The sequence below is a fragment of the Oncorhynchus nerka genome, linkage group LG28 (assembly GCF_034236695.1).
Source record: "Oncorhynchus nerka isolate Pitt River linkage group LG28, Oner_Uvic_2.0, whole genome shotgun sequence".
Classification (NCBI taxonomy): Eukaryota; Metazoa; Chordata; class Actinopteri; order Salmoniformes; family Salmonidae; genus Oncorhynchus; species Oncorhynchus nerka.
In genome coordinates this window covers 81,926,912-81,943,452 of record NC_088423.1, presented here as the reverse complement: position 1 = coordinate 81,943,452, position 16,541 = coordinate 81,926,912, and the positions used below count along the sequence as shown (strand labels likewise).

The 16,541-nt window shown below is 42.7% G+C and overlaps 1 protein-coding gene across 1 annotated transcript in view; it reads left to right on the top strand.

The window, feature by feature from the left end:
- The window catches only part of LOC115113772 (TOX high mobility group box family member 3-like), a 69,208-nt gene that overhangs the window by 37,937 nt on the left and 14,730 nt on the right, over positions 1-16,541 (top strand). Inside the window, 3 exon segments of the mRNA XM_029641754.2 lie at positions 3,953-4,006; positions 14,995-15,133; positions 15,136-15,236. Coding sequence (XP_029497614.2) covers positions 3,953-4,006; positions 14,995-15,133; positions 15,136-15,236 — 294 coding nt within the window.

Genomic DNA, 16,541 nt, shown 5'->3' with positions numbered 1-16,541 from the left:
AGAGATTGGGAGAGGGAAAGAGAGACATCACTTGTTTTTCCAAACATGCTGAGCTTGGAGCTTGAATGTGAGGGCTGTCTAATGCTTAGTAACAGGTTTGCCTGGCCTGTTGCTGCTGTGCTCTTATGTTCCTACAGATTTTTCACCCCCAGTTCCCTGGTTCCTATAAGAACACCCCATGATAACATTTCTGTAACATTTACTCTGTCATGTTCGTGTGATAATACCCCTTAGTTCAACCAGTGTCAGATTTCACTGCTGCCAAAAAGCTTCCTGTGTAACATAGCGTGGTTTGGTTTTGTCCTAACGAGGACTGTAGCAGGCAGAGTTTGTTCATCCATCCTGCTCATCTCATCATTTTAATTACAGAGCGCTCATTGTCTGCTCTGACCCATTTTAGTGCAGGCTCTGCCGTCAGCTGCACAGTCCTTCCAATCACACTTAATTTCATCTGGCATTTGACTCAGGGCCGGCCGTGAAACATGAACATTAAACGCCGGCGTTCCACAAAGATTAATTGGGAGCAACAATATAATAATAACAAGATCTGAGGATGTGGCCAAGCGACTGCCACGGTAGGGTAAAGCTCTTAACGGTCAAGATTGATACTGGAGGCTGGGGACTATTTCCAATGGTGTTGATGAGAGACTAGGATGTATCCCAAATGGCACCCTGTTCCTTTTATAGTGCACTGCTCTTGACCAGGGCCCATAGGGTTTTGATCAAAATTAGTGCACTACATAGGGCATAGGGTGCCATTTGGGATACAGAGAGTTCTCAGAGGAGAGAACTGGGCCCTGGAACTGGAAGCACAATAAACACACCTCATGGAAACAGGGCAGTCTTCCTAAAGAGTTTCACAATACTTTCCTTCTTGCAGTGTTTTCTCTGAAGCTAATTTACTGGACCTCAGGCCAGCATCAATTGTTGTTGTTTGTTTTCCTATTGTCTCACCTTAGAGCCTGGTGTTTGTATTTTTTATTTTTGTATTTCATCTTTATTTAACCAGGTAGGCAAGTTGAGAACAAGTTCTCATTTACAATTGTGACCTGGCCAAGATAAAGCAAAGCAGTTCGACACATACAACAACGCAGAGTTACACATGGAGTAAAACAAACATACAGTCAATAATACAGTAGAAAAAATAAGTCTATATACGATGTGAGCAAATGAGGTGAGATAAGGGAGGTAAAGGCCAAAAAAAGGGCATGGTGCTGAAGTAAATACAATATAGCAAGTAAAACACTGGAATGGTAGATTTGCAGTGGAAGAATGTGCAAAGTAGAAATAGAAATCATGGGGTGCAAAGGAGCAAAATAAATAAATAAATACAGTAGGGGAAGAGGTAGTTGTTTGGGCTAAATTATAGATGGGCTATGTACAGCTACAGTCATCTGTGAGGTACTCTGACAGCTGGTGCTTAAAGCTAGTGAGGGAGATAAGTGTTTCCAGTTTCAGAGATTTTGGTAGTTCGTTCCAGTCGATGGCAGCAGAGAACTGGAAGGAGAGGCAGCCAATGGAAGAATTTACATGGATTTGTTCTCTGATATGTACATACAGTATTATTGAGGTATAAATTCACCATGTGTTGGGAGCACACACCACAGAGGCGGTCGTTTACAGATATAGGATCTTCATGTGACCTGTATTGTCGCAGCAAAATAATCCTGTGCAACAGGATTTTCATGTTTAGTCCATAATGTTGCTTGATCAGTGGTTAGGCTATTAGCTGGTCAAAATGAAGCTACATGAAAAGTGGAATACTATCAATATAACCGTGTGTTAGTGCGGGTTTTCAGTGAATTTATGTAGATCACGAAGCTCAACTGCATTTTCTGCGGCACAGAAAAATATTCAGCAACAAAAGAGTGATCAAAATTAAGATCCTACATCTGTATATTGCAGGTAGTAATTGCATTGGGAAACGGTTGGATGTTGATGACGTTAATGAATAACTAAACACTGACAACCAACACACTACCTGCATGCTCTGGGAAGACATAGCCTACCTCCTGCATCAGTTCTTGCCATTCGAAAGCCCACAATAACAACAAAAATGTATTCACCTCCTTAGATCCTTATGTTCCCTCTCCATTTTCCAGAATGTTCAGAGAGTTCTCTTGGTTCCAGAGCTATTGTTTGTTCACCCCCTAACGTTTCACTCACCAGTGAAAACCAAGGGGGTTAGGAAGAGGTAGCACTGCACAAAACCCTCCTATCTCTCCCTACATCAACACAATGTTGCCTGTGTTTCAATAGAGAGCGATATCTCTGAGGCTTCAATCTGTAATCTAAAAGAAGGGGACAGTGTAACACTTCACAGATAAGCCCAGGCTGCGTTAAGGTTAATTACTAGCAGAGTGCTGCTCAGAATGCCAGATGTGTGTGTGTGTGTGTGTGTGTGTGTGCTCCTCAGAATGCCCGATGTTCCCGGGCCATGACAGGTCTGAAAGTACAGAGGGGGGAAGTGTGTGTGTGTGTGTGTGTGTGTGTGTGTGTGTGTGTGTGTGTGTGTGTGTGTGTGTGTGTGTTTGTCTGTTTGTGCTCCTCAGAATGCCCGATGTTCCCGGGCCATGACAGGTCTGAAAGTACAGAGGGGGGAAGTGTGTGTGTGTGTGTGTGTGTGTGTGTGTGTGTGTGTGTGTGTGTTTGAGTGCTCAGCTCAGATACAGTTCAGTGGGACAGCTCCAGGTAAAGAGGTCTTCAAATGGGATGTGTTGAATGTATCAAACCACCTGCTTTGCCAACTGCTAGTGGGTCTTGTGGCTTCCCTTCTCATTGGTGCATTACGCTGTTAACATTGCTGCTGATTCTACACACTCTCTCTCCAAGGCATAGGCTAATTAATGGATACCATTCACAGTTGATTAGCCACAGTTCTTTTGGTAATTACATTCGCATACTAACCACTCACAAGAAAACAAGGGGAGAAAAAAACAAAGGAGTGGAAAATAAATGAATGCACTTCTCATCTGATGGTCTTAATTTATTTCCACTATTGTTTGGCTTCCGCTAAAGATAAGAAACCATTTTTTCTCTCCCTCTATATTTGAGTTGTTCCACATTCATAATGTTTCACTAGAATGACTTTGAAATAAATACACAAAACAAGATTATTCCAGTGCTTTGTGCAAATGGAGAAAGTGTCTCACAGAGGGAGGACTCATGAAGACACAAACCTCTTCCCCTCTTCCTCCCTGCCCGGTGTAGGCTGGGGTTTGTGGGGTTTGTGCTGCTGCTGTATCTTGGTCACAGAGAGGTGCATTGTGCTCTAGGGCCCAGCATAATTCTTCATTCTGTGTCCCATTGTTCCTACCTGTCAGCATGCCTGTGTCTCAGAAGAAAGGAAGTGGCAGCCATTTTGCTAGGAGGGCTGTGTGTGTGGGTTTAGGGGGCTCGTCATGAACGCAAAACACAGCGCTGTTGCTATTTCTTAACTAAACTAAAGGACACATTTTGTAATAGCTCATCTAGCTACACTTATCCCCTCCATTCATGCTTGCCTTTCACCAATCCAAAAAACCACAACCGCTCCATGTCCTATTGGTACTCTCCCACCATCTTGTTTTTGTTCCTTGGCAGCATCCTCCTCCCTTGGGTTACTTGAAGTTAATAACCTGCCAGAACATCTTGATACTTTGCTTTGTGATGCAAACCCGTGCTTAATTACCATCCCATAAGGCATGAATAGCCAGCCCAGATTTTCATTACCTTGCAGTGAATTGGCTATAACCTCTCGAAAGACATCTTTCTACTACGTGACAATAGAGCAATGTGGCAGAAATTACTCACCCAAGCAGAAACAACTAGGACTTAACGTAAATTTGAAAAATGTAAACGCAAGTGGCACTAATTGAATGGATCTGTGAAAGGAAATATCTCTGACACTGATTTGACATAATCTTGGTACGAGGCCAGAGGTATAATGATGATCTGTTCTCTTCTCTTGCAGTTTGCCAACAACAACAACTACATGAACATGGCAGATGTCGCTGGTGGTGGTGATGTAAGTATCCCTTCTCCACTTTCCTCAACTATCCCTTCTCCATGTTCTGATTTCTTCTCTACGTTCTGATCCACATTCTGATCCCTTCTCCACATTCTGATCCACATTCTGATCCCTTCTCCACGTTCTGATCCACATTCTGATCCCTTCTCCACGTTCTGATCCCTTCTCCACGTTCTGATCCCTTCTCCACGTTCTGATCCCTTCTCCACGTTCTGATCCACGTTCTGATCCCTTCTCCACGTTCTGATCCACATTCTGATCCCTTCTCCACGTTCTGATCCACATTCTGATCCCTTCTCCACGTTCTGATCCCTTCTCCACGCTCTGATCCCTTCTCCACGCTCTGATCCCTTCTCCACGCTCTGATCCCTTCTCCACGTTCTGATCCCTTCTCCACGCTCTCATCCCTTCTCCACGTTCTGATCCACATTCTGATCCCTTCTCCACGCTCTGATCCCTTCTCCACGCTCTGATCCCTTCTCCACGCTCTGATCCCTTCTCCACGTTCTGATCCCTTCTCCACGTTCTGATCCCTTCTCCACGCTCTCATCCCTTCTCCACGTTCTGATCCCTTCTCCACGCTCTCATCCCTTCTCCACGTTCTGATCCACGTTCTGATCCACGTTCTGATCCCTTCTCCACGTTCTGATCCACATTCTGATCCCTTCTCCACGTTCTGATCCCTTCTCCATGCTCTGATCCCTTCTCCAAGCTCTGATCCCTTCTCCACATTCTGATCCCTTCTCCACGCTCTGATCCCTTCTCCACGCTCTGATCCCTTCTCCACGCTCTGATCCCTTTTCCACGTTCTGATCCCTTCTCCACGCTCTCATCCCTTCTCCACGTTCTGATCCCTTCTCCACGTTATGATCCCTTCTCCACGTTATGATCCCTTCTCCACATTCTGATCATGTCAAGGCCAATAATAGAGATGTAGGGAAGTCAATGAATCAGATGAAGATGTCAGAGATAACTACTATTTTTTTCAGACAGTGTACCGGCATACAAGCTATAGCAAATTATAGGCTACAATTGTTGCTGATAAATTGCTTCATTTTTAAAATGTATATTGGGGCGGCAGGCTAGCCTAGTGGCTAGAACATTGGACTAGTAACCGAAAGGTTGCTAGTTCAAATCCCCGAGCTGACAATGGTACAAATCTGTCATTCTGCCCCTGAACAGTAAGTGTCATTGAAAGTAAGAATTTGTTCTTAACTGACTTGCCTAGTAAAATAAAATTAATATAAGGCTTTGTTATATTGCTGTTAAATTGCTTCATACTGAAGCAAGACCCTGCGTAGATAATTAGTAAGATTAGTCAAGTTCAATATAGAGCCCTCTCTTCTGAAAGCCTTGTGATGTCTCTAGGTGAGTCAAGGTGAGGTGTCAGAAAGTTAGGGATGTAATCACCTGTTTCCCTCGTGTTCCAAGACATGATCAAGGAGCCTGAGGAGAAACACGTGCCATCACTCACAAAACCACTCTCTGTCTTGCCTGGCAGTTCCAATGCCTTGAATGTCATGTGGCATGACTTTAGAAGTATCTGAATGATCTGTGTATGTTATGGTAAGGACACATAGATTAGGTTTGGGACTACTGCTGCTAAGCCGCCAAACTCACATTTCATGTTCCTCTGAGCGTTGGTGACTGAGGATTCAACCGTGTGCTAAATATACCAGTGTAGTCGACCTCCACCCTCTCTCCTGCCCTGTCATTAGGGATAAGTGCACCAAAAATACCCATCATCCCATCCACAGTAGTTCAAAACAGGGCAATCTCATACTGTTTAGTGTACCATGGTGCTGTCTAAAGAGAGACTGATCTAGCCTGCTCTCTCAACCATGTACCAAGCAACCACAGTATTGCCATAGAGAAGAGCCAAACAGATTCCTTTGTAATGTTACACATCACATCTCTCTCCATGGTTGAGAAAGCTATAGTTTCTTAACTCAATACCTCAATGGTGATGCTACTCAGTCAAGCAGTTACAGTACAGCAGGGACTGCACAGACTGACCCAACTACAAAGCCTTAACCTTTTGCATGTAGGGGGCAGTATTTTCATTTTTGGCTAAAAAACGTACCCATTTGAAACTACCTATTTCTCAGCCCCAGAAACTAGAATATGCATATAATTGTCAGATTAGGATAGAAAACACTCTAATGTTTCCAAAACTGTAAAAATATTGTCTGTGAGTATAACATAACTGATATTGCAGGCGAAAACCTGAGGAAAATCCAATCAGGAAGTGCCTCTTATTTTGAATCCTCTCTGTTTCTATGCATGCCTATGATACATTTAAAGGGATGTCAACCAGATTCCTTTTTCTATGGCTTCCCTAAGGTGTCAACAGTCTTTAGACATAGTTTCAGGCTTTTATTTTGAAAAATTAGCGTGAAAGATCACATTGCGTAAATGGATAGGTGGGGGCTCTCAGAGTGAGTTTTGCGCTACAGAGTAAAGCGGCCATTGTTTATCCCGGTATTATTGAAAAACCTACACACCCGTTTGATATATTATTGAATATATATTTTAAAACAACCTGAGGATTGATTATAAAAAACGTTTGACATGTTTCTGTGGACATTATGGATATTATTTGGAATATACGTCTGCGTTGTCGTGACCGCTCTTTCCTGTGGATTTCTGAACATAACGTGACAAACAACCGGAGGTATTTTGGGTATAAAAATAGTCTTTATGGAACAAAAGGAACATTTGTTGTGTAACTGGGAGTCTCGTCAGTGAAAACATCTGAAGATCATCAAAGGTAAACGATTAATTTGATTGCTTTTCTGATTTTCATGACCTAGCTACTTAATGCTTAGTGTACATAATGTTTTGTTATGCTATCGATAAACTTACACAAACGCTTGGATTGCTCTCGCTGTAAAGCATAATTTCAAAATCTGAGACGACAGCTGGATTAACAAAAGGCTAAGCTGTGTTTTGCAATATTGCACTTGTGATTTCATGAATATGAATATTTCTTTGTAATATTATTTGACTGTGGTGCTATGTATAGCATTACAGCGGTTGCTGATGAAAATGATCCCGCTAACGGGATGGGTAGCATCAAGAAGTTTAGAGTCATATAGGGAGATGTTCCATTTGCCAACACATTTTCTCAAACTAGGTGCATCCATCCTCCATGTCCAGGGGCTGCTGAGGCCAAAGAAATATAATTACTAGAACCGGCATCCTCATGCAACTCAATGTGCCGTGGTCAAAGGTGATTTTTTTTAACCCAATCTAGTAACTCTACTTCTATGGCTGAGGCCCTCTGTGGTGAGGCGAGTCGAGGCCACGCCATCACAAGCTGTTCAGAGAGCATTCAGCCCAAGCTGTGAAAGCCCAGTGTGGCTGGACTGGCTGGGTGGGGGCTGGTGGGCGGGTGGTAGGGCGAGGGCAGGAGAGTTAATGGAATAGCCAAGCAGCTCATTTGCATTTTATCAAAAGGAACAACTGTTTCCAGTGTTACGGCGCAGATGGCATTGTACTTCAGCCCACTTTGTGTGTGTGTATGTGCATGCGTGCGTATATGCATGTAAAGAGAGAATGATAAAAAAAATTGTGTAACCACAGGCAGAGCACAGATTATTTATTTTTTCTAATGAAAAAAGGATTGGAGTATGTGAAGTATTGTTTCTTGTAACCTGAACTGAGGAGAAATTTAAGTGACTTTCCACTTTGAGTTGTGTAATTTCACACTAAAATGAGATTTCTCTCTACAGTAACGCTGTATTAATCAAGTTAATGTGACAGGCCTTGGCTCTGGGTGCACTGGAAGGGAAGGCTGTACCAGCACCAGCCAAAATGGATCTGGCTCCATGATGAATGAGTGACTTTGACAGCAGCTAAATATATACAACTGCATTCTGCAACTCTTGTATAATACGGAACACTAGTTTATGAGTCATTTCTACACAAACACTACATGCTATTACTCACTGTTATACTCAAACTCAGAGAACATCTTTAAATAAGCCAACATGCTTATTCAAATAGATAAAACAATATTAGATACTTAGATGACTAGTGTATCAAAATAAACCAATATGCTTATCCAATAGATACAATAACATTGGATATGTAGATGGCTGGTGTATCAAAATCAACCAAAACGTCATATGTAACAGATAAAATAACATTGGATATTTACTGTAGATGGCTGGTGTGTTATTACCTTCTGCACTTACAGAATGCGATAAGATGACCTTGGTGTGCTCCTGTTAAAACACCCATCCTGACAGGGAGGATTGACTGCTCTCCTTAGAGAGTATGATACTGTACACCGGGATTCAATTCCACTCAGAGGTGGGTATCACTTCTCCCTTCCAATCAAATTAGACAAGAGTAATGATCTATGTAGAAATGGATTCGAGATGGTTACACATTTGAAATGTTGATTGCGGGCCCACCGTGATGTTATCATTTGAGTAGCTTTATGCTCTGCTGCCTCGCTAGATATTGGAAACTGGAGTCTCAATCCTGGCTCTATTGATCCCGGGGCCTATTATATTCAGTAATTGCATGGCTCTGCCTTTAACAAGTCTTGGTTATTGCATCAGTGAATTGGATTACAGAAGTTTATTGAAAGGCTGGAGATATTGCCTCAAAAGCTTTTTCTTGCTGCTGTCTTCGATATTGGGAGTGAGAACACCATACATGTTCTAGATAGAAGGAATATGAGAGAGAGTGGAGTCCTCGATGGTTCACAGAAACACATCAGATCATTAGCATCTGAAACTCAACCATGAATCGTCTCATGCTTTTCCTGAACATTTCCATAATCCTTGCCTGTTAACTCCAATAGTCAACACTTTAGCAGTGAGCCAATGTGTTTGTCATAAATCTACTGGCCTTTTCACCATGCACGTAATGCTGCCTGTGTATTAACAACACACTATATCATACAGCACTGGGGCTCTGTGGCTGCTTGGGAGATTCCCTATACATCTGCCCACACATGCTGGATTGATCTGGTCTGGCCTCAGCTCCCTCTTACAAGCCCTGCTCTGCCCCCTATGCCATCGGACCCTCCGCCTGCCCATGGAACGACCCGTCACACATAACACATAACACACACACACAGTGACCGACATGGACACACACACAAACATGAAGCCAACATCTGGTTTGCTTGGCACTTGGCTGGGCCAATTTAAATGGATAACCAGGCTGCTGATGTGAAGGAAGTGGATTGTGCATCTCTTAATCTGAGATCAGAGCCCTTCTAAACTGCTCCTGGTGCAGAATTAGCCAGGTTTTATGTGAAGTGACACCAGGCAGTAATGCTGCAATGCTGTAACAGTGTGTTACTCTCTGGGCTCCACCAGCCATCCATCCAGCCAGGCAGGCAAGCACTCCTAGTCTGGCACCTCTCCCCTGAGGAAGAGAGGCCTGCCCTGCACTGACAGCTGACACACTCCCTCCGTACCCCAGGCGAGCCTTAGCTAACTTCATGTATCAATTTTCAGCTCCCAACTCGTGCAGATGTTAATTTGGATCATCATTATGGACGGGAGATGAGGAACACAACCAGAGTCTTTGATAGCGATCTCACTTCCTCTCTCTCTCCCTCCCTCCATTACACTATTTATCAGAAACTAGGAAAATAACATTCCTCTATTCCTGCCCTCCAGGGCAGGTCAGTTTATTTTGAAGGTCACGGTCACATTAGCTCTGTTTTACTATAAAAATGGAGCTCACCTTTGCTCATCTTCATCTAAGGGAAGGCTGTCTCAAACCTCATCCTGCTTGCCACTATAATTCAGGCCACAATGCATCAGCCTACGGTCCAACATCCCTATCCAGCTCTGTTCACTGTCCTGGTTTAGCTTCTTCCACACAGATCTTGGCAAGTTGTACCCATATGAAAAGGTCAGAGAATAATACAAATGAATGTAATGGTGATGTCCTTTTTTCCTCCCCTAAAGTATCCTTGTGAGGCCTGTGAAACCAGCCAAACAAACAGAGAGGCCCTTTTTACTGCACATCATTCTTCTCTAAATGACAGGTTCAGATTGGTAATGAAGCCTGTGATGATGATGTTCTCTCCTGATTAGAGCATTGGCCTGGTTAGAGCATTGGCTGAGTAACCAAACAGTTGCAAGGTTGCAAGATAGGTAAAAATCTGCCGGTCTGCCCCCGAACAAGGCAGTTAGCCTAGGAACAGTGGGTTATCACTGAAAATAATATGCTTTTCTTACCTGACTTGCCTAGTTAAATAAAAAAAAGAAAACGTTCCAGTGCTTTTTCGGTGGCGTTAACATTAAATAAGATGGCAGTAGTAGAGTAGAGCACAGTACATGGTTGTTAAAAGCTTTCTGTAATTTATCCTGCTCTCCTCTACACTCTTAGAAAAAATATATACAGTTGAAGTTGGAAGTTTACCTTAGCCAAATACATTTAATCTCAGTTTTTCACAATTCCTGACATTTAATCCTAGTAAAAATTCCCTGCCTTAGGTCACTTAGGATCACCACTTTATTTTAAGAATGTAAAATGTCAGAATAATAGTAGAGAGAGTGATTTATTTCAGCTTTGATTTCTTTCATTACATTCCCAGTGGGTCAGAAGTTTACATACACTCAATTAGTATTTGGTAGCATTGCCTTTAAATTGTTTAACTTTAGTCAAATGTTTCGGGTAGCCTTCCACACGTTTACCACAATAAGTTTGGTGAATTTTGGCCCATTCCTCCTGACAGAACTGGTGTAACTGAGTCAGGTTTGTAGGCCTCCTTGCTCGCACATGCTTTTGCAGTTCTGCCCACACATTTTCTATAGGAGGTCAGGGCTTTGTGATGGCCACTCCAATACCTTGACTTTGTTGTCCTTAAGCCATTTTGCCACAACTTTGGAAGTTTGCTTGGTGTCATTGTCCATTTGGAAGAACCATTTGCGACCAAGCTTTAACTTCCTGACTGATGTCTTGAGATGTTACTTCAACATATCCACATAATTCTCCTTCTCGTGATGCCATTTATTTTGTGAAGTGCACCGTCCCTCCTGCAGCAAAGCAACCCCCCAACATGATGCTGCCACCCCCGTGCTTCACGGTTGGGATGGTGTTCTTCAGCTTGCAAGCCTCCCCCTTTTTCCTCCAAATATAACGATGGTCATTATGGCCTAACAGTTCTATTTTTGTTTCATAATTTCTCCAAAAAGTATGATCTTTGTTCCCATGTGCAGTTGCAAGCCGCAGTCTGGCTTTTTTATTGCGGTTTTGGAGCAGTGGCTTCTTCCTTGCTAAGCGGCCTTTCAGGTTATGTCAGTATAGGACTCGTTTTACTGTGGATGTAGATACTTTTGTAACTGTTTCCTCCAGCATCTTCACATGGTCCTTTGCTGTTGTTCTAGGATAGATTTGCACTTTTCGCACCAAAGTACATTCATCTCTAGGAGTTGTGTCCTTCCTGAGCAGTATGATGGCTGCGTTGTCCCATGGTGTTTATACTTGAGTACTATTGTTTGTACAGATGAACGTGGTACCTTCAGGCTTTTGGAAATTGCTCCCAAGGATGAACCAGACTTGTGGAGGTCAACAATTATTTTTCTGAGGTCTTGCCTGATTTCTTTTGATTTTCCCATGATGTCAAGCAAATATGCACTGAGTTTGAAGGTAGGCCTTGAAATACATCCACAGGTACACCTCCAATTGACTCAAGTGATGTCAATTAGCCTATCAGAAGCTTCTAAAGCCATGACATCACTTTCTGTAATTTTCCAAGCTGCTTAAAGGCACAGTCAACTTAGTGTACGTGAACTTCTGACCCACTGGAATTGTGATATAGTGAATTATAAGTGAAATAATCTGTCTGTAATCAATTGTTGGAAAAATTACTTGTGTCATGCAAAAAGTAGATGTCCTAAACGACTTACCAAAACTATAGTTTGTTAACAAGAAATTTGGGGAGTGGTTGAAAAACAAGTTTTAATGACTCCAACCTAAGTGTATGTAAACTTCAACTCCAACTTCAACTGTATCTAGAACCTTAAACAGGGTTCTTTGCCTGTCCCCATAGGAGAACCCATTTTGGTTCCAGGTAAAAGCCTTTTGGGTTTATGTAGGACCTTTTCCACAGAGGGTTCTACAAGGAACCCAAAAGGGTTCAATGTGGAACCAAAAAGGGTTCTCCTATGGGGACAGCCAAAGAACCCTTTTGGAACCCTTTTTTCTAAGAAAGTATAAAACTGTCTGCATGCTTCCCAACTGAAAGAGTTCATACATATATTATGATGACATTTTGTGAAAATGTTGTTTGTTTTGTCCTTTGGCTAGATTTTTTTCCGGCTGTTCATACACACATCATTTTTTATTGAGGCAAACCAAATCTATTTGTAATTGGTCAACAGTAGGGATTGTTCAATGAAGTGTTTGTTGTCATTCAACGATAGACGACTCGTTTTCATGCAAATCTTTTCACTTGAGAAATACTAAACCAAACATCCTAGTTAGGTGTAAAGTTGCGCGACTAAGATCTCCTTGGCAAAAACATCTAAATTAATGACAGATTTTTTTTGTTATCTTAGATTAATCTTAAATCAAATCAAAGTTTATTTGTCACGTGCGCCGAATACAGTGAAATGCTTACTTACACGCTCTAACTAATTGTGCAAAAAGGTATTAGGTGAACAATAGGCAGGTAAAGAAATAAAACAACAGTAAAAAGACAGGCTATATACAGTAGCGAGGCTATAAAAGTAGTGAGGCTACATACAGACACCGGTTAGTCAGGCTGATTGAGGTAGTATGTACTTGTAGATATGATTACAGTGACTATGCATATATGATGAAAATATAGTAGCAGTAGTTGGAGTGGTCAGTGGGACACAATGCAGACAGCCCGGTTAGCCAATGTGCGGGAGCAGTGGTTGGTCGGCCCAATTGAGGTAGTATGTACATGAGTGTATAGTTACAGTGACGATGCATATATGATAAACAGAGAGTAGCAGCAGCGTAAAAAGGAGATTAATTTTGAGTAATTCTATACTGGTTACGGCGTCTCAAGATGGACTAACTAGTACTATTGGCATTTTTTTTTTTTAAAAAAAATTTTTAAGCAAAGGTCTTTTCAAGCAAAGGTCAAAGGTATGCGAGCACACTAGTTGAGTCCTACTAGGCGCCCTCCGAACCGAAGCATGAGGAAGCCTTAAGCCAGAGTCCAGAGCTGTGATGAACATGCAGTGACTCCTTCAGAAAGGAGGACTGATTGAACAGCTGTGAAACAAGCATCAGAAAGTTTAAAAGTGGTCTGAAACTAAGGGAACAGGAAAATACAACTCTATTAGCTGTCTCTGCCTCTGGAATTCATCAGTGCTTGTCAAGACAGCTGCCCTGAGTAGGCAATGAATTTGTTTCAAGTGTCTGTGTGCCAAAGCAAGCAACAGAAACATTACTACTCTCTAATCAAGGACTAAGCTGGCATATTCGCTCTGCTGCCACTGCCTTGGGTTTTTTCATTGCCTGTAAGAGAGAGATCGAAAGAGAGAGAGAGAGAGGCTGATGGACTTCTGTTCTGCCTCCTCTCTAAGCTTGTCCTGGTAAAAAAGTGTATTGACACTGATATCAACACACTGACCTAAAGCTAACAGAAATACTTATTTCAACTCGACTTTCGACCTTTGATATTGAGAAAAGAGTATCTTGACTGCCATGCTAGTAGTGGCTGTATCCAATTGTGGCGCGTCCTATATGCATGTAACTCTGATGTTGTCATAGTGGGTCGCTATGTGAATACGTTGGCCTTTTACTGAGTGGCTTAAGGAATGTTCCAATGAAGACAAGACCAGCAGTAGGTGAACAGAGCAGTTGGTACCATCTCCAAGAATCCAAATAAACTAACTAAGTGTGTCCAAAAGCTTGAATTCTGCAGGCAGAGGGATTAGACTGTTTGATGAGCAGATTTAAGGGTTCAACCAAGGGGAACAATGAGAAACCCTTCTGGACAAGCGTAATATTTCTCAGAACGTTAAACCCATGTCTCTGTGACGTGTACTTTCTCCGCACTTCAGACCCAAGATCTTCCATCCCTGAGATTAAAGGGCTTTTATCATGTATCCTCTCCTCTCTCATGATTTCTTCACTTTTTTGTAGTTGCTTTTTTTCCCCTCTTCCCTCCTTACTTTGCTCAGAGTGAACTTTAATGGGTTTTAAGAAATGTTACATCTCTGTATGGTTACAGACAAGTGTTAGTACCACTCCACCTAACTTCTCCTCCTTTAAACAATACAACCCTGAAAGGAAGGCTTCATGCAGGTATGAGAGATAAGAACGATTCCAACTCGGATCGAAACGTTGTCTGTTTTGTGTGTCTGATTAAATCCCCATGGGAGCATAGCAGAGTTGCAGATATTCCTTTTTTCCTTTGATTATAATTCATGGACATTTTTGTAGGGGTTGACACATTTTTCATAAGAAAAAATCTACTCTGAAATTTTAAAGTAGAAATTACAAACTTCTGAATTATTTTTAAACCTCAAATACACTACACCTTTAACATGTCCTGCATTGCAGGAAAGTTCCCCTGCAACAGGGTGATCAAATTACATCTGTAACATGATCATTGGGATCATACCAGAGTTGTGGACATTCTTTGATACGTTCCTCTGGCCTGCACCTGATGAATTGGATGTGCATATTTGTCTATTTTTTCCATTAATTATAATCCACATAATAATTCACATGTCCTGTTGCTGCAGGATTATTTTCCTGCTTTAGCAAACTGGCTCAAATGAAGATCCTACATCTGCAGATAGTTTTAGCTAAATGTCTCTATAAAGTATCTAGGCCTGTAGCGTCAGTACACATACACTGATCATAAATTCATCCATTGATGTGGGTGTGTGCTTTTCCTTCCTTTTCCCGCTCAGCCAACTTTCACTACTAGTTTCCTATACAGTACACATGATCTGTATTTATTCGTAAACATGAATCCAATGATATGACCATGTTCTTCCCTCTCCCTATCTGCTCTCTAGACATTCCACACCCCCAGCCTGGGAGACGAGGAGTTTGAGATCCCTCCCATCACCCCTCCTCCAGAGACAGAGTCTGGCCTGGGCCTATCGGATGTGGACTCCCCCTTCCCGGGGCACCCGCTCCAGCACAGGGGACCCTTCACCCCCAGTTCCCCCCTCAGAGCCTGGAGCTGCCCTCCATCACCATCTCACGCAACCTCATGGACCAGGAGGGGCTCTCCAGCATCAACGGCCTGCCATTGGTGAGTACTAGACTGGACCAACAATTAGGGTAGAGGGATTTAATAGATACTATGGTCACATGCATAGGCATCAAGTACAGCGTGCTATTAGGACATGCACCTCTTCAATAATTATAGGGCTAGGGTGGGTTTAAGGTGTCAATTTGACATATTTGTTCATGCACAGAGAAAATAGAGTACCAGGCACCAACACTTGGGTACAGGATCAAGGTGCTGTCAGATACACATATAAATAAAAAAGGTCAGGAGAGCCCATGTGACCATTACAGTATGATCTGACTACCTGGAGAATACCCTTACCCTTTATTAGGCCATAGAGTAACCTTCACTGCACTCAGTGCACACCTCCAGTTGTTACTGCATCTGGCACAGCATCTGGCCCGTTTATAAAGCTGGAGGATGGAATAGTATCACAATGCATGCTTTTCAACCGATCGCTGCCTGCACCCGCATGCCCGACTAGCATCACCACCCTGGATGGTTCCGACCTTGAATATGTGGACATCTATAAGTATCTAGGTGTCTGGCTAGACTGCAAACTCTCCTTCCAGACTCACATCAAACATCTCCAATCGAAAATCAAATCAAGAGTCGGCTTTCTATTCCGCAACAAAGCCTCCTTCACTCACGCCGCCAAGCTTACCCTAGTAAAACTGACTATCCTACCGATCCTCGACTTCGGCGATGTCATCTACAAAATGGCTTCCAACACTCTACTCAGCAAACTGGATGCAGTCTATCACAGTGCCATCCGTTTTGTCACCAAAGCACCTTATACCACCCACCACTGCGACTTGTATGCTCTAGTCGGCTGGCCCTCGCTACATATTCGTCGCCAGACCCACTGGCTCCAGGTCATCTACAAGTCCATGCTAGGTAAAGCTCCGCCTTATCTCAGTTCACTGGTCACGATGGCAACACCCATCCGTAGCACGCGCTCCAGCAGGTGTATCTCACTGATCATCCCTAAAGTCAACACCTCATTTGGCCGCCTTTCGTTCCAGTACTCTGCTGCCTGTGACTGGAACGAACTGCAAAAATCGCTGAAGTTGGAGACTTTTATCTCCCTCACCAACTTCAAACATCAGCTATCCGAGCAGCTAACCGATCGCTGCAGCTGTACATAGTCTATTGGTAAATAGCCCACCCATTTTCACCTACCTCATCCCCATACAGTTTTTTTATTTATTTACTTTTCTGCTCTTTTGCACACCAATATCTCTACCTGTACATGACCATCTGATCATTTATCACTCCAGTGTTAATCTGCAAAATTGTATTATTCGCCTACCTCATGCCTTTTGC